This window comes from Citrus sinensis, chromosome 2, assembly GCF_022201045.2.
Source record: "Citrus sinensis cultivar Valencia sweet orange chromosome 2, DVS_A1.0, whole genome shotgun sequence".
Taxonomy (NCBI): domain Eukaryota; kingdom Viridiplantae; phylum Streptophyta; class Magnoliopsida; order Sapindales; family Rutaceae; genus Citrus; species Citrus sinensis.
Genome location: NC_068557.1, coordinates 5,850,732 through 5,875,793, shown reverse-complemented (window position 1 = coordinate 5,875,793; position 25,062 = coordinate 5,850,732). Strand labels below are relative to the sequence as shown.

At 36.1% G+C, this 25,062-nt stretch overlaps 2 protein-coding genes and 1 non-coding gene across 6 annotated transcripts; all 3 read left to right on the top strand.

Moving 5' to 3' along the window:
- Positions 1-133: 133 nt before the first annotated feature.
- LOC102623696 (protein RST1) lies at positions 134-19,425 on the top strand. 4 transcript variants are annotated; one of them, XM_006470199.4, is made up of 25 exons: positions 134-622; positions 1,034-1,318; positions 1,455-1,538; positions 1,728-2,004; positions 5,694-5,944; positions 6,077-6,260; positions 6,382-6,569; positions 6,782-6,882; positions 7,035-7,110; positions 7,470-7,601; positions 7,696-7,777; positions 9,444-9,516; positions 9,985-10,153; positions 10,337-10,467; positions 10,566-10,657; positions 11,598-11,689; positions 11,766-11,981; positions 12,089-12,166; positions 12,622-12,804; positions 14,186-15,076; positions 15,208-15,504; positions 16,928-17,587; positions 17,849-17,999; positions 18,335-18,453; positions 18,870-19,425. In XM_006470199.4, exons 1-25 carry the CDS (start codon positions 230-232, stop codon positions 19,233-19,235), a joined length of 5,571 nt encoding a protein of 1,856 aa, XP_006470262.2. In that variant the 5' UTR covers positions 134-229; the 3' UTR covers positions 19,236-19,425. The 4 variants fall into 4 exon arrangements, with proteins under 4 accessions (XP_006470262.2, XP_006470263.2, XP_024950334.2 ...); XM_006470200.4 differs by lacking the exons at positions 134-622; positions 1,034-1,318; positions 1,455-1,538 and having other exon boundaries at positions 1,729-1,870; positions 1,953-2,004; XM_025094566.2 differs by lacking the exons at positions 134-622; positions 1,034-1,318; positions 1,455-1,538 and having other exon boundaries at positions 1,734-1,870.
- Positions 19,426-20,057: 632 nt separating this feature from the next.
- On the top strand, positions 20,058-22,294 carry LOC127898566 (pentatricopeptide repeat-containing protein At5g40400). Its single transcript, XM_052435299.1, has one exon. It carries the CDS (start codon positions 20,191-20,193, stop codon positions 22,060-22,062), a length of 1,872 nt encoding a protein of 623 aa, XP_052291259.1. The 5' UTR covers positions 20,058-20,190; the 3' UTR covers positions 22,063-22,294.
- LOC102624379 (uncharacterized) lies at positions 22,291-24,625 on the top strand. Its single transcript, XR_008052461.1, has 2 exons — positions 22,291-22,336; positions 23,573-24,625. It is a non-coding gene; the product is annotated as an uncharacterized LOC102624379 (transcript).
- Positions 24,626-25,062: the final 437 nt, after the last annotated feature.

The following is a 25,062-nucleotide window of genomic DNA, read 5'->3' as shown; positions in this document are numbered from 1 at the left end:
TCCAAACGACAACGTATTGCGGAAAGTTTGTTTGGATATTATCATATATATCCCTTTTTTTGTTTTTTTCGAAATAATCCTGTAATTTTGTCCATTTGTATTAATAGGTCCATTCTATTTCGCGGCCTACTAGCTTACATGTGTAGCAGACTAGCTGTAACATGCTTCCTTCTCTTCTTTTTCTCTCGCACAGTCGCACTGAGGGATCACTCTCATTGACGCACCAACAATGGACTCTTACTCTCCTCTACTCGAGAAAGCACGAGTACCGCAACCTTCGCTTCAAAAATTCGCGGTAGTTTCAATCTTCTCGAAGCTCCGGACATCACCGGCCCATTTGGGACCCGATTCAGAACCCGGAAGAGACGCAATCACTCAGTGCCTTAACTCCTCTTCTCCCGCTGTCGTCGACCAAACGGTGCGCGAGTTTTGCCGTCTCGTCGCAGACTCGAAATTCGACCTCTCTCTCGGATTGTTAGAGCTCCAGTCAGCTCTTGAAGGATCCGATCCAAAATTTGTTACATTGTTTGTTAAAGCACTGGGGTACCTTGTTCGGCTCGGGTTTGAGAGGTTCAATGGGTCGTGGAAGTTTGGGGCCACAGAGAATCATCCGTTTATTAAGGTGAGATGGAGAGAATTTTAAACATAATTTAAATTTAAATTATGAATACTGTCTTTTTGATTTTGGGAAATGCAGTTGCCTTTGCTTTTAAATGTTATGTGGAAAGAATTTGACGAATTTAAAATCTTTTCTAGTTTTTAAATTAGTTTCCTTCCAGTTCCTTTGATTTTGAAGTATTTGATTACGTTGGAGGATTGTCGGTTATATAATCACATTATGGACATTGTTTTTGTGATTTTTGGTTCTAGAATTTAATTTACATTACAGAGCAAGCATTTGTAAGTGATTAAAACAATTAAAGTTAAGTTGGAGTAAATTTATTTCTATTGATTACTGGCAGTGTTGAAGAATTTGAAAATTGAAGTTTACTGTTTTCAATTTTTATGCTATATTTTCATTCATGAATTGCAGATTCTATCAAGCCGAAATGAGGTTCATACTGAGCTAGTCCAACAAGTTTTGTTATTTATGACACAAAATAAGCATTTGGGAATGGTGGAAGTTTGTGAATTCTTGAGGCCCTTTTTCAATTTCTCGATTTTACGAATGCCATTTTCGGATTCTTTGTCATCTTTGTTTGTGAGGCAGTTGGTATCATCAGTAGCATCGCTCTGTTGTTCATTTCCTAGTGATGCACTGCCAGTTTTCGAGGTCTTAAGAGGCTGCCTTGAATATTTGCCCCTCAAGAATTCAAAAGTAAGTTTACTTGAAGGAAAAGTTCCATTTTCTTTATCGGCAGTGATGGCTATTATTTTTCAGTGAAATGGCTACTTGAAGTTTACATTAATGGCTTCTCTGCAACGTAATGGTTATAAGGTGCTCAAATTTTCAGGAACAAAGGAATCTTGAATTTGTCTTGGATTGCATGGTTGACTCATATATAGTGGTGTTGAGACACTTGGTATCAAATGGATTGGTATGTTCTTATTCTTATAACTTATTGTGTCACTGACAGTTTATAGTGACTCTACCATGGTCAACTTTTATTGTCGCTTTAGTGCTGTTATGGGATTAGAAAAATGAGTTTAATTAAAGCGCTATTTATTAGTTCAATTTTGTTTCTACTGTCGTTTAAAGCTATTTTGTTTACCATTCATGTTAACAGCTAGTGACTGAGGCCCAAATGAGCGGCATGGAACTGTTAGGAACTGTGCTTTCACTCTATACATCTCCTTTCAAACAGTCTGGTGGCGTTGAGCACATAGTTGAAGTATTGAAGCACGTATTGGTTGCCCAATTTGAGCTAAGGTTGCAATATAAGCCTGAATTGTCCTCAGTGATACTTTATTTATTTTCAATCCTCATTGATTCAGAGCTTGAACATGAACAGCTGTGTATATTGAAATTTCTTCTATTCCTCATAAACTGGAAGAGTGAAAATGGTATGTTTCCAAATCTCTTTGATGATTCCGTTGTCATAGCTACTATGGTTCATAGCATTCTTAGCACAGAATTCTACTATTACATATGACTTAGTATGGGTTATTATAATATTTGGGTTCTAAGTTGCTAGGTTACTTTTTAATGCGCAAATAATCATTAACTTCAGCTAATGAACATGTTTTACTATTTTAGCCCATTTGTGGTTAGTTAAAACATTAGACAAGATTTGTCTTTTAGATGATTAGGGGACGATTGAAAAGCTTCCTCTTAGGGCTTTTATGGAGTGGGTAGTTTTTTCAGTAGTCTAAAGAAGAGAATACCATCAGAAGTTGACATCGAGATGACCAATGACGGTACTTTGATAATCAAATTAAGCTAGTGCAAAAACAGACGAAAGCCCTGAAGTTACTAAAGAGAAATAGTGTTTAGATGATGAAAAATGAATAAGATACCTATCTTACTTATAATTTGACCTTTTTAGGGGCACCTTTGAGTCATTTGGACATGTGAGAGAGATCTATTAGTCTAATTCTTACTAAAGTAGAGATATAATGATACTTGTGCCTAATATTCAAATATTGGGGGGTCGTTGGGATATTTCTCCTTGTTAGAAACGTGTAGTCTCCCAATTAGTGGCTTCTATGAGTTCAGTGGGGACCAAGATTACTTTATGAGGTGGTATTCTTTGTTGGATCCCCAGGTACCTCAGACAAATCAGATGCTCTTTTATTCTTAGGGGGTTGGTCACGTCCAATGGTCTCCTTGGAACCACTAGTTAAGATATTATCTCTTTCACTAGCAGGTAATCGTTTAGGCTTTGCTTGAAGAGGAGGGTGATTAGTTGGAGCAAGCCCATTGGTACATGAAGTGAGTTGTCTAAAATGTAATAGAGTTCTTGTACATTATGGGTAGGAGATAGTTTAGAGTTAGTTTTGGAGAGAGAAAAACAAACTTTAAAACTTAGTATGGCCTAGATCAACTTTGTGGTCACCTTTTTGTTTCTTTATCTATTCAGTGCTATTTTAGATATTTTCCATATCCCTAAAAAGTTGTAAGGCCTTGACGAACGAACGAAATGTGTCATTCTTATGATAGAGGCTTCTTGACCTTCTTTTTCAAGATATGTGGCATCCTTATATAGATTTTGAAATTAACTTTCAACAATATCCTCCTAGTATTCTTTGTCAAGGAATGAAATGAAAAAGACTATTTACTTTTGATGGTACATGTCGTTGTCTCTTTTTCCTCCTCTTAACAATGGAGGAGTGTCTATTTGAGAGACAGTAGGCAATGTATGTTCTCAGAGGAGGCATGCGTATCTCAAATTGGGAGTGCTGACATGGTATATTTATGTCTGTGAATTTTTAGGCAGAATATGAAGAGCTTCGCCTCGTTTTTCAAAAGATGCTCCCTACAATAGACAAACCTTGTTTTGAAAATAGATGGTTGAGATTTAAGGGGTAGAAACACCCTATTAACCACTGTGTAAGTGGTGGATCCCGTTCTCTTACAAACCTTATCGCTCTCCTTCAATTTCTTTTTCTTGAGAAATAAAAACTTGAGGTTTCTAGGGAGTCTCTAGGCAACAGTAGGTCAGAGGGCAAGACTTCTCTTTATGCTGAGGACCCTTTCTCAAGATTGGCAATCAATCCAAAGATGAGGATGACGACATTGAGATCCTGGACCTTATTTTTCAGTTGAGTGCGTACTCTTCCCTCTAAAAAGAAAAGAGCCCTCAAAACCAGCCTATTAAGTCCTCCCCTGGTGCAGAAATGTACTTCTCAAGAAGCTCCTCTAAAGCTTCTATTGATGCTTGCTAACCGGTCAACCCGAAAAAACTAAGAAGCCAGTTGTTAAGAACCCCAAGTGGATGACTTCGGCTGAATTAGATCATCTTAGACATCGGTATAAGATTCCTTCCTGCGTTGAACTTAGGCTTCCCGAGCCTGAAGAAGCCATGGAGAACCCGCGTAGGTGGTGTAAAATGTTTTATCACATTTTTGTGATCTAAAATCATTGGAGAAAATATGTCCCTTGGGTGATTGCGGCACCCTAAAAAGTTCCATTTGGCTCTTAACCTTGAGGCCAATTCTTTTTCATCCATTCTTTCAAGAATGAAGGCCTTCTACCTCTCTCACTTCTCTAAAACTCTTCATATCCCACCTAAATGTTTGCAGACATAAATGCGCCACATCAGCACTTCTAATTTAAGTCATGCATGCCTTCCCTAAAAACTTGCCTTGCCTATTTTTTCACACATACCTTTTCTCGAATAGACATTCTTCCTTTGTTAAGAGAATGAAAAAGGGGGAATGACACATACTATCAAAGTATTTAGTCTCCTTCACCTCATTTCTAAAGAAAACTCGAGAATATTATTGAAGGTTAATTTCATAAGCCTATATGAGGATGTCACGTGTCTAAAAAAAGGAAGCCTCCATTATAGGAAGGACACATTTCATTCGTTCTTCAAGGCCTTAGAGCTCTTTAAAAATATAGAAAATATCTAAAGTGACATTGAGTAGATAATGGAAGAGAACATGGACCACAAAGTTGAATTAAACCATACTAGGTTTGAGAGTTTGTCTTTCTCTCTCCAAATTCAGCTTTAAATTTTCTCCTATCTATGATGTGACAAGGTTTCCATTGCATTTTAGACAACTCACTTTATACATCAATAAGCTTGTTCCAACAAATCACCTCCTCTCCAAGTAAACCAAATCGTTATATGTTGATGTAAGGGATAGCACCTTATGTAGTGATCCTAAGGAGATTATTGGGCATGACTAGCCCTAAAGGATCAGAGAGCACATGACTTTCTGATTTACCTGAGAATCCAACAAAAGCATGCTGCTTATAAAGTAATTTTGATTCTCAGCAAACTCACAGAAGCTAGAAATTGGAGACTATACTTGTCCAACAAGGAGAAATATCCCAATGGCCCTAATATTTGAATATAAAGCACAAGTAACATCGTACGTACCCTACCTAAGAAGGGGATAGACTAATAAATCTCTCCCACATATCCAAATGGACTCGATGACACCCCTAGGGGCACCCCGTATGAAAAGGTCATGTTTATAGGAAACACAAGCATCTTCTTCATTCTTCATCTTCTAAACACCATTACTTTTCGTAAAGCTATGCTTTCTTCTTTTTTGCAATAGCCTAATTTGATTGTTGGAGTGCCGTTGCCGGTCATTCCGCCGTCGACTTTTAATGTTATTCTCTTTTGCAGGTCTTTGAAACACCTATCCACTCCATAAATACCTTTAGAGGAAGATTTTTAGTTGTCCCCAAAACATCTGAAGAACAAATCTTCTCTAATGTTTTAGCTCACCAAAAATGGGCTAAAACATGTACCATTCAATTAGGGTATTACATTTGCTTGATATTATAGAAGCTTTGCAGGTATTTAAGAAAGGTTACCACTTTATCTGGTTTTATTTTTTTTTATAAAGGTTTCTAGTTTTATTGTTGCTGCTATTGTTTTGATATTTACCAACAAAAAAACTGAACCTTCTGGTCTTGTGCTCTGCTTCTTAAATGAGATACAAGATGACTATCAGTTCACTTCTTTTTACTTCCCCCGTGGATTTTGACAGATAATCTTGCATCATTTTCTCTTTGGTTTGCTAATCTATTTGAATGCTTTACTGCATTTTCACTAAGTCACTCTCTTTTGCAGAATATGGGTTTGGTGGAGCTACATGTGATCTTAGTGAGGAGCTATTGTTGATATTTCCCATCCTAAACCTTATGTCGTCACCTTCTAAGTCAGTTAAAGGAGTGGCAAGTGATTTGCTTGTTTTGTTGGAGAAGCTTTTGGTGAAATTGTTGGCAGCACCAAAGATGGAAGTGGCCATGAATGCAGGGAATCCATCCATCATTGGATTTGGATCTATTATTTTTAGGCTTTTGAAAAATCTATGGTTTCAGGTTTATTCTATAAACTTAGATCTGAGCTTGTTTCTTTGTTTACTTTAATAAACCGTTAATTTTGAAAGTCTGTTCTCCTTGCTAGAGTTGCAATTGAGGCTTTCTTGGATCTTTTCATTTTATACATTGCAGGATCAAAATTCGACATCAGGTTCTTTCTTTCTCAGTTTGATTTCAACAGGAAATTATCGCATCGAAGAAATGGATGAAGGGCCAGGACCTTGGACTTCTCAACTAAGAGAACTTTTGCTATGCATTATTGATAGCAAAAAATCCTCCCTACCTGTCTCTGCATCTCAAGAGGCTTTATCTACTGGTATAGTATTGATAATTCTGTCATTTGTATTATGTAATAGCTAAGAATGAGATTTTTGTATCTGTCTATGACACTAAATTACATTAAAGTTATGCATTATTTGCTGTATTTGTCGATGTAGAAATGTCCATGTTACTTGGTGCCATTGCCAGTGTTTTGGTGATACATCCATCATTGGGAAGTTCTGCTGTAGATGCTTTCGCTACTGTTGGCAAGATGGATCCTAAACTGGGAGTTCCATTGTTGCTGGCCATTTTGTTTTACAGTAATATGTTCACCAGAAAAGATGTTGTGTGCCAGAATAAGTTGGTGAGGTTTCCTTTTATGCATTCAAATCATGTGTCATGAATTTAAAACAATGCATAATTAGCTTTTCTTTTTTGCTTCTGTTATTTTGTCACAGTTAGTGAAATAAGAAAAGTTATTGAATTTAAAACAATGCATAATTAGCTTTTCTTTTTTGCTCCTGATTTTTTGTCACAGTTAGTGAAATAAGAAAAGTTTTTCAACTACTCTTGCAGCCAAAGCTTTTGGGAATGCTTCCATCAATTGCTTCACAGTCCGTCATGATTCCTCTTGTAGTTCAAACCATCTTGCCAATGCTGCATAAAAATGCAAAGCCGTATGCACTCATAATGGATGAACTGTTATAGTCATTGAATCCTGCTACCATTCTTGTTTCATTAACTATATTATTTTAATGAATCTTTAAATTGTTGTTTTGATTAATAAGTGTTTTCATCAAGTAACAGCAGTCCTTTATATACTATCCAGAGTTTTATATGCTACAGCCACTCGCTTGCTCTGTCAGACCTGGGAGATCAATGATCGCGCCTTTGGGAGTTTGCAAGTAAGTTTTGAGATTCCTGTTGCCTCAACGTAGTCAATCATGTTGAAGCTTGTTTGAGTGTCATCCTCAGATACCTAAAATTACTTGAAATTTTTCATATTGTGGCTTGATTGGCTATTTGAGTTTGAATTACTGCTTTTAAAGGTAAGCTTATCTTGGGGAGTAGAATGTTCTTGAGACATTTTCCTCAGCTTGGCTTACTGACTTTATTCCTAAAGTCTTAGTAAAAACCGTTTTATTTAACTACTCAGAGCTTGTAAGGGCATTGAAAACCTTCTATGCACTACAGTTCTTGTTACTTTGATTCCTTTCGCTTTTCCTTTTTGGTCTTTTGGTTATGCTTTTTTCTTAACATATAGGGAGTATTACAGCCAAAATTGCTCATTGACTTGAAGTCTGAGAGAAACATTTGTATAAGCATAGCTGCTTCTATTCATGATGTTTGCAGAAAAGACCCTGATAGGGGAGTGGATCTTATCTTGTCTGTTGCGGTAGGTGTTTCCCTAAAATTGTTTTGTCTTTGCTTTCTCTTATGTATGCCATTCTGAGGTGTCTCCTCTCCCTTCCCTCCTTCCTCCTCGACAGGCTTGCATTGAGAGCCGAGATCCAATTATTCAAGCTCTTGGTTTACAGAGCCTTGCTTATCTTTGTGAAGCTGATGTTATTGGTAATCTTTACTGTGCTATGACTTCCAACAGTTGGGTGCATTTTGTGTGCCAACACTCTATAATAGTACTATTTCATGTGATTGTATGAAAATTTTATTACTCCCATATTTGGCTTTAAAAAGAGAGGGATTGCTTGGTATTATTTTGAAAAGTAGTGCATTGTTACTGTACTAATTAGACCCATAGGGGTTTGGGTTTTTCTGTATTGTAATATTTTTGCAAATTGTACCAATAAAATATCATTATATTCTGTATTTTTCCTTTGTAATTAACTAATAACAAAACAAAAGTAGCATTGTTTGGTAGCCAGCCGCTAGCATTGGCCACTATTTCTTAAGTCTCTGTGGGTGCCATGGTAAACTTGGATTGTCAATCTACTAATTCATGCAATTATTATTGGTGTTCAAGTTGTTGTTGGCCGAAAAATGAAGACCAAGAGTTCGCAAATCATGTAACTTCACCATCAAACCGTGTTGGGGTGCCCTAGGACTACCATTGTGTAGATCAGCTGATGCTGACACTGAAGATGGTGGCAGTGCACCTCAATTTGTTTTCATTTGATGGTTGCATTTTAAGGTTGCCGAACTTTCATTCCTCATTGTTTGGTCAACAGCAACTTGATTATCGATGATGATTGCAAAGATGAAAAGATCATCAATACTAAGTTTAATTCTATCTTGTCCTATACTATCAAATATTGTCAATTTGCAGCACCAGACATAGCCTTCATTTCACAAGAAACATGTTAATTGTTCTTTTCCATGAATATTACTGCAATTTTTTCTCTTTTGGGTGGTAGCCTCTGTTATTTTTTCACAGATGCAACTTAAAGCTGCAAATGTGACCGCCTTTTTAATTGTGGATATAAAAGGTTTTCATATTTTCAACCTTCATTGAGAATAATAAACTTGTGAATTGTAAAATCATTTTTCTATATATCGTGAGCAGTCTAGCTTTGTTTTCATCATTCATCTTCCCTTTGTGTTTCATGTTGATTCTAATTTTAAACATCTCCTTTAAGTAATTGATTTTGCCTGGTTTTCTATGCGTTAAGCCATCTGCTTGCCTGAATGAAAGGTGGAGCCAATAAAAATATTAACTTATTGGTGAATGAAGTGGAAATTTTGTTTTTCTCAAATCACCTCAATCATATAGAGCTAGAAGAAATTAGTTACATTGATTATATCCAAAATGCTAAAGATAAAACTTCATACATTGAAGTTGTGTTGTTTTGTCTATTAGCTCCATTCACATTTCAGGAAGATTTAATTTGAAGCTTCCTGTTTATAGTAGTAAATTTGCAGTTAATACCTGATTATACGGACAATGTCATCAGTTTTTATGAATCCTTTTATATGGACGATTACATTCATTTTGTAGAAAATTGGCTTCCTTAAATCATTTTTCTCTAACCTAGATAGGCATGTTTCTCTCCAAAATAAACATAACATCTTTACTTTTTCTTATCAAAAGGGTATAAAAAAGAAAGAACATACAGAAACTTCTTTGTATATTGATTTGTTGGAATGGGCAGGAAACCTTAAAGAATATTGTATCTTTATTTTGTGCTTTTGGTGATTCTGAAATTGCGTATTTCTAGATTTTAATTAATGTACACATATGGAGAAGTTCTGATTGTCTATCATATTAATATTATTGCTCCAGATTTTTATACTGCCTGGGATGTCATTGCAAAGCACGTGCTAGACTACTCCCTGGATCCAATGCTTGCCCAAAGGTAAGCATTTCCTGAAATCAACTAGTAATTTATGGACCGAATTTGTCTGACTGATTATTAAGTCAATAGGGCAGCAATTTTGTAAACATAACTTAGCCTGGGCATGGTGAGTTTACTGAGGGAGTGCTAGGCCGCTAGCCTTATGCATTGACATGATTAGCTTACATCCTGACATCTTTCTTTTTTCTCCAAAATGGGCCTTCTTCCTTGATATATGAAAAATGATTTCTTTCTAGTTTCTTTTTGCTGTAACATTTGGTTTCTAGTGTTGTTTTATTCAAGTATTACTCCTTTGTACTGCGTAGTTTTCTTATTCCCCTTTGTTTGTTTCTGTGCAATTCAAGGTAAGTCTGCCTCCTAGGTTTATTCCATTTTAATCAGTGTATCATCTAAAATATTTTCATCATCTCTTTTGGTAAAAGTTAAAAAAAAAAGTTTCAATACCTGCTAATCTCTGTTGATTGGCAGCTTATGCATTCTTCTAAGATGGGGAGCAATGGACGCAGAAGCTTATTCAGAAGCTTCAAGGACTGTTCTGAAGATTTTGTGGGATACTGGTACCACTACCCATCTAGGCCATGAGTTACAATGGGCAAAGGCTAGAGCCTCTGCCTTTGAGGCCTTGACTCAATATGAGGTGAGCTTTTGAATGTCTGGACAATCTTATTTCAGCAACTTTTCCTATTTTGATCACTTCTTGCCATTTACAAGTGAATGAAATATATTTTGCAGCTTGTTCAATTTTGCTGTCAACTTCATTTCTGTTTGTTTTTGGCTTTTTTGTTTGAGGCCCTCTCTCAATTAATTGACATTTTCTCAGGTCTCACATATTGATAAAAATATTTTAGATTTCAAGCAAAGGAGCTTTGAGATTCTTATTTCAGAGACAAACCCAGTTGTACTCAGGGCAATGGAAGGATTTCAAGTCAAGATTATAACACATGAGCATAGGTAAAAAAATAGTATTCTACAATCTGTTTTCCTCCATTACATGCCAAAGAAAATATTCCATTACCACGTATTGAAAACCTTCTGTTGACTTGCACCAGCAATCGGCGAAGATTCGTGAAGGAGAAAAAAGTACCTGGAAGTAAGATTGAGAAATTACTGGATATTTTTCCTCGGGTTATCTTCTCTTCAGGTATAGTATAAAGACAATTATTTGTTAAATTTAATTAAATCCAAATAACAATAATATCAAATAAACATAAAACCTTATATGTAAAGGATAAATATACATTAATAAAAATAATAATGAAATTGTATATAATAATAAATAATTACGGTAAATTATGATTGTGTGCACCTATAATTAGTAGGCTTTTACAGTAGCTGTCATTTATGTCTTTCTGAATATACTACTATTCCTGCTTCATATATATATATATATATATATTACTATTCATTGACTCAAGAGTCCACCTCTTGATTATATTGGAGCTTAATACCATTGTTTTGGGTTAACTGTAACTCTTGTTCTTGTAGTTGCAGTTTTGAATTTCATTGAGATGATTTTCTAGCAAAGATCTAGTGTTTAGATCCCCTGCATCATGTAGATATCTGTGTCTGATTTGTATTCACATGCACATTTATGTCTGTGTTTGGGTTTTCCTCCACATTGCCTATAGGGGTGCTAGTAAGGGTTCAACCACAATTATTGAGCCCTAGCTTATTAGCTAAAGCTTTTAAATTAAGTAATAACTGAAAAATAATGAGATTGGTGATCCTTAAATTTTCCAATAAAATAAGTTCTTATTCCATCTTTTTTGACTTTGTGATGATTCAAGTTGATTACTTAATTATGCTGAAGTCGAATGTGTTTAAAATGATCAAAATTTTCAACCATTAGTTTAAATTCATTGAAATCAGGCAACAACGGAAAGAGCAAGAAAATATGTGTTCCTTGGATTGCTTGTGTATATGCTTTTAAACAAAGAAACTGGTTAGATATAACTTGTTTTGTTCGATAACTTAAAGCATCTAGTGAGGAAATGTGAATTTTCATTTTGATAGCTAATTGTGAAAAATTTTTATTCTACTAAATCCCCTTATATAAAACCTCTATAGCATTTCATTTGCAGACAAGAAATTTTATGCCAGAGAGTTACCTGGTGCAGCCCTGTTATGTCTTTCCTTCACGCGCAAAGATTTGAGGAACCAAGGGGAAGCAAGAGTAAGTCTTTGTGCTTATCAAAATTTCTATGGTCAATGATCCACTAAGCTGTCATATTTGCCTACTTTGTTTTCAGGGATTACAAAATGTACTTTCTGGATATGAGAATGCATTGATCGATATAGCGGCTTCGTTTCAGCTCTCAAGAAATATTTTTGTTGCACTTCTTTCATTGCAATCATGGAAATTTTTCATGCAACGCTGGGTCAGAGCTATTATTATGTCCATTGATGCTAAAGCAGAATCCATTGTGCCAGATAGAACTTTTAAAGCTGCCAATGATATTTTGAAGGTTAACCATTGTCTTGTGCTTTTACAGTGCTGAGTTTGTACATCATAGTAGTTTAAAAATGATTTTTTGTCCAATGTATTCAATTTATTTCTCCACTCATTATGCAGACTTTGATGCGAGTGGCAGAAGAATCTATGCCTAGATCTGCTGAAAATATTGCACTGGCTATTGGTGCTCTGTGTTCGGTAAGAGATCAATGAAAGAATTCTTTTTCTCATCATTTCAGAATCCAACTTTGGTCCACACTTTTTTATTAACAGTTGGATAATCTGCACAATGAGAATGTAACTATTGTAATGAATTTAGTATTCTCATATCCTGAAAATGGAACGTCTATATTTTGGGAATGAATCCCACCTAAGGTGAAATACCATGCTCTGCAGAAGACGAGGGTGTCACTTCCTCATTACAGTTTTGTTGTGCTAATAGAATTTCACAATGGGTTAGAAGAGCTCAGTTTTGGGAACAATCCTGCCACAGAATAAATCTAAAAGCAGTCAATAATATTTGTCTGGTACTGTGACATGGACTTTAGTATGGTTACCAGTGGCAGTGTAACTGTATCATATAACCGATTCATGATTGATGTTCTTTGCTCAATGCCACTATTAGATTCTATGGATTTGCTTCCTATTTTCAGGTATTGCCTCAGTCAGCTCATACTATTAAATCAACAGCTTCAAAGTTTCTATTAAGTTGGTTGTTTCAGCATGAACATGAACACCGCCAGTGGTCTGCTGCAATTTCCATTGGATTGATCTCAAGCTCTTTACATGTAACTGACCATAAGCAAAAATTTCAGAACATCACTGGACTTTTGGAGGTAAAGAGAACTATGATTTTATGTTGTTTTGGACCCTTTTGTGGAGTAAAAAGGTATCACTCTATGTTGAAAATGCGCTGCAAAATAAAGTGACAGTTGTTGTTTTTGTTCAGCTGGATCAGTTAAGTACTTGGAAAGTACCAAACCAAGTAGGTTCCATGTAAAAAAATATTGGACAGTGTAAATCTCTTTCAAAATAAATTAACTAAAAAAATGAGCTTTTTGCTACAAATGTTAGCCATAAATAATAATTGGCGTTTGCAATATGCTTTATTCCCTATGGTTTGATCTTATATGAAATTTCTGATATTTTTCATTTTTTTCTGATTTTTTTAATCTGTGTCAAGTACTTTGTTGTTACCCAATCTTGCAATTTTTTTTTTTTTGGTTGTTGAATTCTTCGATTTTCTAACATGATTGAGGATCATGCTTTAGATTTTTAGTTTCTTTGATGACTCCAATATCACCCATCTTATGGGTTGAGCATATGCTTGACTTAGATACAAAATTTGTGATATTTTAAAAAAAAAAATTTCTGATATCTTTTTCTGTGTCAAGTAGTTTGTTGTTACCACAATCTTGCAATTCTTTTTTGTTGAATTCTTCAATTTTCCAACACGATTGAGGGTTATGTTTTAGATTGTAGTTTCTTTGACTACTCCAATATCACCCATCTTAAGTAGCAGTCTTTGACCCAAAGTTTCAGCCTTTGATTCATCTTGAAGATGAAAAATGTTGAAGGAAGAATTGGAACTTTTGTATTGAACCTAAAGCAAATTGTTTTTCTTCAAGATGTGATCATTTACCATTTTGGAGGATTGAGAGGGATAGAATTAAAGGAATTTTCTTGTTGATAGTGCTTGTGTGTATGGTGTTTGGGTATTCCAACCTGTTCCTCTCGTCTTTATTTTTGAACAACCAAAAAATAATAATAATAATTCCCTGTCCTATGGTCATTACTGTCCTTTGGATTTTTGTCTTCCTCGTGATATCTCTCTTGGATACTTCATGATGAGTTTCTTTCTACTAATTTGCCTCTTCGGATACTAAATAAACTCTTGCATTTGAACAGAAAAACTGCATTGGTGAAAAAGAAAACTAAATGTGTGATTCTGAAAGCCATAGTCTGTTGTCTTTCCAAATATTGGTCATCACTGAGAAGAAAAACATCATGTCATGTACAGTTTATTTTGTCTACAAAAAGAACAAAAATAAAGAATAGAACAGGAATAAAGAATCCACCAATAGCCAAATGGAAAAGCACCTAAGTAAAGAATAATCAGTAGAGGAGATGACCTGCTTCTCGTTCTGGTAGTGAAGATAACTTAATATGCATTATGAATTGTTGATGCTCTACAGCACTTAAATTGCATGCTTTCAGGTTTTGAGTAGTAGCAGAAGCATCCTTGTTAGAGGAGCCTGTGGGATTGGCTTGGGATTTTCATGCCAAGATCTTCTAACCTGGGCTGCAGCTGCTGATGGCACTAACTTGGACAAGGAAACCTACAAGATAGAAGAAATGGAATTACTGGGAAGGACAGTGAAAGCGTTATCTATGATGATATTCCAGCTAGCTCCCTCTTCATCTAAAATTCTAGAAGGTCTCTCTGCTCATTTTCCTGTGAAGACTTGTGATGTAAAGATGAATGTAACTTCTGAATTTTCGGATGATGGCTTGGAGGATGACATATGGGGTGTTGCTGGACTTGTCATTGGTTTAGCAAGCTCCATTAGTGTAATATACAGAGCTGGGAAACATGATGTTGTGCTGAAGATAAAAGACTTAATTGTTTCCTGGATTCCTCATGTAAATTCTCTGGTCGAAAATTATGGTTCTGGAGGTGAAAGATCTGAGATAGTTTTATCTGTTGGATCCTCTTTGGCACTTCCCATTATAGTGGCTTTCTGTCGAGGAGTAGAATTGATGGATGATAAAGAACTGAACCATCTTGTGCATGGCTATAGGGAACTTATCTCTGAGTTATTATCTGTTAATAAATCTGGCAACTTTCATAAAAGCCTTCTGATGGCATCATGTGTTGGAGCTGGAAGCCTTCTTGCCTGCATTTTCAATGAAGGGGCGCATTCTTTAAATGTTGATTACGTAAATGCTTTTCTAGAATTGTTTAGAAAATGTTACTCTAATCCTTACCCTCCTATCATCCATCTGGGTGGGATGCTTGGAGTTGTTAATGCTTTGGGAGCAGGCGCTGGATATCTTATACATGTTGATCCTTTGAACTCATCTATGCGTGCTGGATGTGCACAAAAGGTAGTCATGCCTTATAGCTGTAACCAGTATTTGCACATGCCCATGTGCTTGTTCCTTCTCATCTTGTACGCCTCCCAACTTGGCACTGCTTGCTCAGTTATGCAACTAAATTTCATAATTTTGCTTGACAGGAACATCCTTATACCCTGGGTCCTCTCTTTTCAGATCCTGTTTGTGAACAACATGTGACATCATTGATGCAAGAGATGTTTCTTGTGGCTCAAACTTCTGATGACCATCAACTGCAGCAGTATGCGGCATGGGCAATGTCATTTCTTCGATGTCATCTTTGGTCAAAAGAACTACTAAATACTGACAACAATATCAAGGCTGATTTATTAGGTTCAAAATCTGTTTCTCAACGTTTCTCCGACGACAATGTGGTCATGAAGCTTGGTCTGTGGTTAAGCCATCTTAATTATTCTGGGGTAGGTCACTCACTTAAATTCTAACAATCGTCCTAAACTGATGCATCTTTATTCTCTCAGGCAGATTTCTTCTTTCGGTTCTTTCAGACAATTATTTCACTCTCTTTTCTTTCTTTCCTTTTCTTGATAATAATTACATTGATTTCATTTATCTTGAAATTTTCAATCTAGTATTTGACTTCTTGGTAGTAAACAGATGTTCTTTTTTTTTTTCTTTTTCTATGTATCCTTTGTATTTTATATCCTAGAGTGCCCCTCTTTAGGAAGTTATCACTTTAAGTAAGCAGTGTCTAGTGCATTCACATTTATTAATCATTTTCGAGAAAATGAAACGGTACAAAATTGAATTTTCAAAACAGATAAATTCTGTGATAAGCTGACATAGGAAAGAACAGCTACTACAGGGCTAGGGGAAACATTATTTCATTAGTGGAAGGAGTAAGCTCTAGCTAGTTTGTTGTGATGCCATGTATTGAATTAAAATATCAATCCTGTTGAATTGGATGACTTATGTGCAAGAAAAGGGAATGCATTTGCAAGTAGTCTGAGGGACCTCCATTATTTGGCTACATGAAATAGGTATTTTTTCTCTTATCTTTTTGTTGCAAGCTGTTATTTCTGTTCTGTCAGTGCCTCAAAAAAACCATCCTTATTTGTCTTGAGCCAGCTATTGGTTTCTGGATACTGCTAGTATTCCACCATCAACTGTCAAAGTGTCTTAGGCCTTAAAAGTCTCAACTTATGCCTTTTAGGTGGTTGGGCTTATTTTCCATTATTTGTATCCTTTCAAGACCACAGATTGGGTATCAGACTAGAAGTTCTGAAGTTGTTTGTTGAGAGAGCTCTATTTTGTTCCCAGTATAGAATGTCTTAGTGCATGTTTGGGATTGCGGTGGATTGTCAAATAATTACTTACTTGACAATCTACTCCCAAATTATGCTTGATAATTTGATGATTGCTAGTGTATTGGGTAAAAGAACCCAAATCAGCTGTTTTTGTAAAAATAATTTAACAACCTAAACATAATTTGGGTGTAGATTGTCAAATAAGTAATTATTTGGCAATTCACCACAATTCCAAACATGCACTAACATGCATGGTGTATGTGTGCAAATGGGTATCATTTTCAGCATATTTTCTTGTGGTGGTTATTACTTAGTATGAAGGGATTTTCTTCTGCCTTTATTTTTGAGCATTTCATTACATTATCAGGTTCATCACCAGTATTTTTTGCTCTTGCTTCTTTCATTCTTGATATGAACCTCTCTGTTTCTCACACTCAGACACACATTATGCACACGTGTGTTCACACACTTGTAGAAAAATAAAAAAACCCATCTGCCTGGGGACATAATTTTTTGTCCCTTAAAATGTATAATTACTTCTGCTGATCATATATATTATCTTCTCTTTGAACTCCAGACAGATGCCACTGCACGTGTTGTAACAGTATCAACTATTTTACGGTGTCTTACACGAGCACCCAGACTGCCAACCTTGGATTGGGGAGCAATTATCAGATGCTGCATGAGATATGAGGCCCAGATTGCTAAGGGATTGCCACCAGACTCTGCTTATAAGAGAGGAATCCTTAGAGAGGAATGTATACAGTTTTCACTAGCTCATGCCAACCAATTTCATCCGCTTCTATCTTTCCTCGATGAACTGTCTGATCTACCTAGGTTCAAAACACTTGAGCTGAACTTACAGGCAACTTTGCTCTTCCATTTGGCGGACCTGATAAAATTGTTCTCAGGTTCAAGGCTTGAGAAACTATTTGATGATATGGCAGACTATTTATTTTCAGTTACTTCGTACCAAGTGTATAATCCTGATCAGAAAAGCTTCCTACGAGTTTCGTTTTGGAATGGTCTCCATCATTGTTTGGAAGAAGCTTCTCTTGACTCTCTAGAGCACATTCCTAACATGGAAAGGTGCATGGAGGTTCTTTTTGCCTTGTTGCCTGCATTACAATATGCTGCCATCATAGGAGTGAATCAAAAGAATCTGGTGGAGGAGTGGTCTGCGGCAGTTAGATGCCTAGGGAAGGCTCGACGAGAATGGGTATTGGACTTTCTGCAGGTATGATTATTTCTCTCTCTCCAGTTTTACATTACTGAAGTGATTCTTTTCATTTCAAGTTTCCTGCTTCACTGCCTTCATTGATATTGAGATCATGTGAGCGGCAACTTGATCCTGCAATATTGGCCAAAATGTTTAGAAGACTGCCTTGATTTTTTGTTGTTATATTAAAATTAAAAGTTGTTGAGGTTGTGCTAAAAGAATTCATTTTGATCATCTGTCATTAAATGGTCATTAGTAACAGCTACGATCACCATGCAGGTTTTACATGTGAATCCATTGCAAGGAGATGTCCAGTTGAGTGAGGTGGTGAAAAAGATGCAAGCAAAAGCCAAGCTAGTTAGAATTGGTTCCTTCCCATTGACTGAGCTCGGAAAGCTAAAAGCTTACATATTGAACTTCAAATCACTTGGTGAGATTCTCTGTAGAACATATGAAATAAAGGATATATGAACAAGTCATTTACTTCAAAACTGGAAACATTTGTCACAATATAAAAGACAGTTTAAACCCTTAGGGTCTTGAGTCTAGCCAAAAGGTCTGGGCTTGGAAACCCGTTGGGACCACCCAAGGGACATTTTTATCCTTTGAACTTGCCAGTTTAAAGCTCTGTGAACACTGAAAGGTTGAGGATTTCAAGATATCAAAAATAAAAAATGTAAAAAACAAAAATAGAAGAGAATTTCTATGCGATCCTTGTTCAAATATGCTGTAACACTGTCAACTACAATTGACTTTGTATTTCAGGTGTCTGGGACGTACTTATTGAAGTTGTTGCTGCTCTGCAACATGCAGAAGAAGGTGTCAGAAGACAGTGGCTTGTTGACACCATCGAAATTAGCTGCGTTTCATGTTATCCTTTGACGGTAGATACTGAACCAGTTACTCGTGAACTTTTCCAATAAAAATCAATGTGTGTGCCATGTAGAAATTTACTTTAGTGCCACTTGGATTAGTGAAGAATATGTATGTTTTAATATAATTATGGCATGTTTGCAGTTGGGCTAATATCACTTTGTTTATATTGACCTGATCTATATATATTTGTGTTTCCTTAGGTTGAGTGTGTTCAAAATTGTTCACTGACTACCTTAATGATCCCTGCCTTTTTGCTTTCTATTTAAGTAATAGTCATGCCTCTGTTTCAGTTGGGTGGCTTGCTCTTTTTGATTGAATAATGATGATAAATGGGGAGATAAACCCGCCTTTTTGTGAGTTAGCAAATTGAATCTCTTTGTTTTGATGCTTTTTTCATTAAAAGTAATCTTTCATTGTCCTGCAGGCACTGCAGTTTGTTGGTCTTCTCTCCGGTAGCTGCTGCAGATATATGCCTTTTCTGATTCTGGACTCTTCTACTGTGTTGAATGATCTACCAGTGACCCTCCCTTCTCTTCTATCAAAACCCGGTTGGGAAACTGTTGCGGAACCATTCATGTCTTATCTTTGGGCATCAACTGAACGCATTTATAATTGGGTGGTAACTGATGTAACCTCCAGTCAGTCATCACCTAGCACACAACCAATTGATGAAAGTGAGAATGACATGGCTGCTCTTTTATTACATGTGATGCACCGTGCCTGCATATCTTTGAAAGATTACTTGCCTCCTGAAAAGCAGCTTAGGCTCAGCAATATGTTGGTCAGGTGAAATATGACCATGTTCTGTAAAAGATTTGTCATTACATCAAGGCTTTCTCATCATTAGCAACAGCCATTATGCAAGTAAATCTAATTTTTTCAAGCTGCTGTATATATGTATATTTTGTTGTGTGAAGATATAGTTTTTTTCTGGTTCTTGAATGCAACATTATCAGGTCACAAGTTCTCATCGAAGTAGATTTGAGATTTGATGTTATGTCTTTCTTACGATAAAAGCCTTCTGGTCCTAGTTAAATTATCATCACGGCATCTAGTTAAGCACTAGATTAATAATGACGGTTGCTAGAATACCAGTTCCATATTCGCACTGAAAAGTCACTTGTCTAAACATTAGTGAACTGGAGCTATTAAATTGCATTCTATAACTAATAACTGGGCATTCAAGGAGAGCAAAATTCCCAGTTTTGAACTCGCTAGCATATAGAGATCCCTATGGCGTGGATTTTTCTCATCTCTGCGAACATAATGAAGGACACGAAATATTCATCTCAAGTGATACGTCATTCATATTTCAAACGGTAATACTTTGATTACTAGTGAAATAATTTGTTGATTTGTTCAACCCTTCCATCATCCAAAATGTGGCGGCCTCACTCAACTCATAATTGCAATCGATTACAGGTTGCGTTGGATTGAAGTTTCGGAGATATATTATTTGAAAAGCGTAAACATTACCAAATTATGGTTGCACTCCGTTATGAGACTATGAATAAAAAACTGTTATTCGGGTGGAACTTAGGGGCGTATTTGATACAAATGAAAGACAAATGCCCCTTAAAAAATAATAAAATATTAGGGACCCCAATGTTAGATTGTGAAGATCAGAAATAGTCAGGTATACGAAGCCTGCTTCTGGTTCGAGACTTCGAGTCTCTCTTTCTTTCGGTAATTATTACCTGCGGATGAATTTATTAAGCTTCAATTAAAAAATCCATTGGTAAAAAATGCTCGTCATTTCACCTAAAAAGCAATCCTTTTACATAAATTTTATATCGAAACTAGCCTTTTCTTCTTCTTCTTCTTCTTCGGCTTCATCTTCATATTCTCTGCAAATCATAGAAGATTCTGAGCACAAATCACTGTCCAACCCACTTTACAATTTTCTTCCTGAAACTCAGAACCCCAACAAAATTGTCGATCTCATTTGTTCATCCCTCAAAAAGGGGGATTCCCATTTGACCCTTCTTCAGGATGACTTAAAACCCCTTCTTCCTCATCTGGGTGCTCATGAAATTTCAAGGGTTTTGTTGAGATGCCAGTCTGATTCGGTATCAGCCCTCACTTTCTTTAACTGGGTTAAAAATGATCTGGAAATTAAACCTACTAGCAGTAACTATTGCCTCATTGTTCATATATTAGCTTGGAACAATAAGTTCTCTTTCGCAATGAAAATGTTGTGTGAATTGGTTGAGTTGGTTAAAGATTGTCCACATAGTGTAGATGTTTTCCAGGATTTGATTTCGTGTACAGAAGATTGTAATTGGGATCCTGTTGTTTTTGATATGCTTATTAAGGCTTATGTGAAAGTGGGTTTGATTAGAGAAAGTTTTAAGACTTTTAGAAAGACTGTGGATGTTGGTTTTCAGCCTAGCATTGTTTCTTGCAATTTTCTTTTAAATGGCCTGTTGAAGTTAAATTGTATTGATCAGTGTTGGCAAGTTTATGAGGAGATGGGGAGAATTGGGATATGCCCAAATACACATACTTTCAATATATTGACTCATGTGTTTTGCAAGAATGGAGATGTGGATAAGGTGAATGGATTTTTGGAAAAGATCGAAGAAGAAGGGTTCGATCCGGACTTGGTGACATATAATACACTGATAAGTAGCTACTGTAAGAAAGGGAGGTTAAATGATGCATTTTATTTGTATCGGATCATGTACAGGAGAAATGTGTTGCCAGATTTGGTTACATATACTACACTGATGAATGGTCTTTGTAAAGAGGGGAAGGTGAGAGAAGCTCATCAGCTATTCCATCGGATGGTTCACAGAGGGTTGAGTCCTGACATTGTTTCATATAACACTCTTATTTTTGCCTATTGCAAGGAGGGAAAGATGCAAGAGTCAAAATCATTGCTCTATGAGATGATGGGGAATGGAATTTATCCAGATACTTTTACTTGTCAGATTATTGTTCAGGGATATGGAAAAGAGGGCAGGCTGCTTTCAGCTCTGAATTTGGTTGTTGAGCTTCAGAGATTTGGAGTCTCAATCTCTCGGGATATTTATGACTATCTAATAGTTGCCTTGTGCCAAGATAATCGGCCATTTGCAGCCACGAGTCTTCTGGAAAGGATTGGTCAGGATGGCTATGTGCCTAGTTTGGAAATCTACAATGAATTGATGGAGTCCCTTTGCAAATGTGATTCAGTGGCAGATGCCTTGCTTCTAAAAGATGAGATGGTGGATAGGAATATAAAACCAAGTCTTTCTACGTATAGAGCTCTTATATGCTGCTTCTGTGGAATAGGCAGAAGTGGAGAGGCTGTATCATTGATGGATGAAATGCTTGAGTCTGGCATGCTACCTGACTCACAAATATGCCGTGTATTAATAAATGGGTACTGCATGGAAAAGGATGTTAATAAAGCTGAAGCATTATTGGGCTTCTTCGCAAAGAAATTTCAAATTTATGATACTGAAAGTTACAATGCAGTTTTCAACATGTTTGCTGAAGATGGTGATTTATCAAAATTAATGGAGCTGCAGAAAAGATTTCTGAGACTAGGGTTTGCACCAAATAATCTTACGTGCAAGTATATGATCCATAGTTTATGGAAAGGAATGGAGCGCAAATTTCAGGTGGAATAAAATTGCAATAGATGCTATGTTTCGCTGGAAGTATGATCAGAGGAGTGTATCGTGTAACCCAATCAGAAGTTCCATATGTCTTTAGTCATCCAGGTTGCTCAGACCTGTGCACAGCCTCACCTGAGTTGAACCGCTTAGGTGTAAGTGGCTATATGAAAGTAAGTAGTAAACTACCATAATCCCTTGTAAATAGGCATTCCAAGGCGAAACAGAAGAGAAAGACTATCGACCGAAGCCCCATTCGTGTCCTCAAGCTTCATGTTCAAAAGCCCAGGTTGTTTCTCCTTTGCCCTAGAACTTGTAACTCTATTTTCATTGGTTGCTCCTAGCACGATTAGTGGCTGGAAACACACCCATACGAAAGACCAAAGGCGGGCCAATAGAGAGACAAAAAACGAATACGCATTCGGTACTGTATTATCAGAAGAGTGTATCATGTACCCCAATCGTAAGTTCAATGTGTCTTTAGTCATCGTACGTGATGCAGATGGTGGAAGAGCGGAACCTATGAGAAAGGTTGTTATTATTGTGCAAACAGCAGCATTAGCACAAGGTATGTGATGTCCTGTGTCCAAACAGGACAAATTCATGTCATAAACAAAAATGAGACTGATACTCACCAAAGTGTAGTGTACTTTGGAAATTTTTTATCACAAGAACCATTTCCTTTAAATTAATCGTTCATTGAAATTTCAATGGAATCTCAATGTAGTACATAATTTTATTTTTTTTAAAAAAAAAAAAGATAGTGCCATCATATAATAGGTCAAAAGCTATGGCCACTACTAGGCAAATTTAGGTAGAAATACTCTTGTTAACCATTTTATCATTGCCACTTGGCCTTTGGTTGAGTGGTGAGCTGTGAGGGTAGCAGTTCGAGTCTCTATAGTTCAAGCCTTCATATTGAAATATGAGGATTTAATTCCTCCCTTATTTAAGGAATAATTGAGTAAAATCAGTCTTTTTTCTTACGAAATGTGAGTGGAGTAAACACCTTTTGAATATAACTGGTCACCCCTCAAACATAACTAGTTCCATAAATACTTTCATTATAAGTTTACAATTGGTAGTAATATCAGCAGTTGACTGACTGTAATGTTAGTATTAAAAAAAAAAAGAACACTTCTGTATCAGTACCTGATTGTGTTCTTTGAACATGCATCACGTCGTAATATTTGCAGGGAGTAAATGCACTAATGTTGATGCTTGTACTGGACTTGCTTATGTGCACCTAGTAGAGTATAAAAATCTAGCCTGTATACCGATATACTAGATGAATGATAATAAATATATGTAGTTGTGCCTACTACATAAAATATCTCTTGTATTGTTTGCTTTAATAAGGTTGAACTAAGACCCAACAGAAGCATTGTGAGGTTGGCATTTTACAGAACTTGTTTCAGATTCTTTATTGTTTTGTAGAAATTTTTTTCTATTATATGGAGAACCTCGTCTCTTTTTGCTTCGTATTGAAGAGAGAAAATAATATTACTTCTGAATTTGAATGTAGGTGAGATACTGAAGGTATTCTGCAAGACAAATAGGTGGTTATCCATATAAATAGTCATATAGCATGGATGACTTCAGCTTGACAAGACAAGATGCGAAGGAGCTTAAGAAAGAACATGGAGTCAAAGATGGGGGCTCGAATTTAAAATTCCAAACTAAGAGATATGGGTAAAATTTGTACAACACGATCTGACTCTTCTTCAGTCCGTTCGGTTACAGCACCACGTTTTGAATGAAGCCGTAGTGAGATTGTTCCCAGAAAGGCTGAATGCCCTATTATTTCAAAAGAGTGAATTTCTTATGGGTCTGAAATGAAATATTATCCATTAGAAGCAAGCTAGATGACACTGGAAGCTTTGTAGGAGAAGTACAAAGAACCTGCGTAGCAAAAAGCGTTTGTCAAATTGGGTGGCAATCTGAACACAATTATCTCCAAAGCAGATGATTGGATGAGATCAGTTCAAGTAATTCTTCAAACCTCAAACTGATGCCCCTTCTAAGTTAAAATAGTAAATTAAACAGGGCATCAAATTATGGAATGAGTGGTTTGGAAGGCAAAATTTATGGAAGATCAGATGTAGAGCACGATTGACAGCTCTCCCACTGAAGAGGAGAATTGGTGCAATGAATGTTACAGGCTTGAAGCATTGAGGACAAACAGAATTTTCCGAGAGTATAAGCAACCTTTGAAACCTGGAAGGGAAGCTTGTATTATTATTAGATGGTCTGGGGGGAAACAGCATTGATCGGAAGGAATTCTAAATCTTCCAAACTCGGCCACTATTTTAATGGTGTGGCCGATAAATGAAGGAGAGTTACAGTTCCAGAATGTTTGAAGACTTAAAAGTTCATCCTCTAGTGAGTTATGTGATTGCTTGATCTTGTGTCTGTCAAGATAACTGGCCTTGTGTCCTTGTATCTCAAAAGTTAAGGAGTGATGCTCCCTTCAACGAGATCTTAGTTCGTACCAATCCTTTTTTTCTTTAAGGTGGCATTATTAATTATATTTTTGTAAACGAATTTATATTCAATTTAATCCGTTATGTATTTGTTATATGATGAACAAATTTAGATTTAATTTGATTTGTTTATTAATTTTACTAAACAAGTTGAACCGAGTATTCAATCAATAGATCAATGGATTTCGAATCCTGAGATTTCAATTCGTTTAATAAACAAATCAAATCTGAAATAGCAAATTTTAAGCTAAATTCGTTTATGATTCAATTTGAATTCGGTTTGTTTATGCATTTTGCCGCCCCTACTTTTCTGCGTGGGTTGCAATGGATTTCAAAAATGTAAAAAGTGGTAACAATTGATTCTGATCTTTGTACATAAATTTGGTAATATTTTAACTACAAAATTGACACAAAATTTATGTAACATTATTAATTATGTTATCCACTTCCACAAACAGAGAATTTATGGGTGCTAAGATGAAGTGCTTATTTGGTATGACTTATTTAAGAGGTATAAGTGCTTATTTAATCC

Excerpts from the sequence above, each read along its gene's own strand:
- LOC102623696 (XM_006470199.4), top strand. The coding sequence starts at position 230 with ATGGACTCTTACTCTCCTCTACTCGAGAAAGCACGAGTACCGCAACCT. Across the intron at positions 9,517-9,984 it reads GATCCAATGCTTGCCCAAAG|CTTATGCATTCTTCTAAGAT; the intron begins GTAAGCATTTCC and ends GTTGATTGGCAG. Across the intron at positions 10,154-10,336 it reads AGGCCTTGACTCAATATGAG|GTCTCACATATTGATAAAAA; the intron begins GTGAGCTTTTGA and ends ACATTTTCTCAG.
- LOC127898566 (XM_052435299.1), top strand. The coding sequence starts at position 20,191 with ATGCTCGTCATTTCACCTAAAAAGCAATCCTTTTACATAAATTTTATA.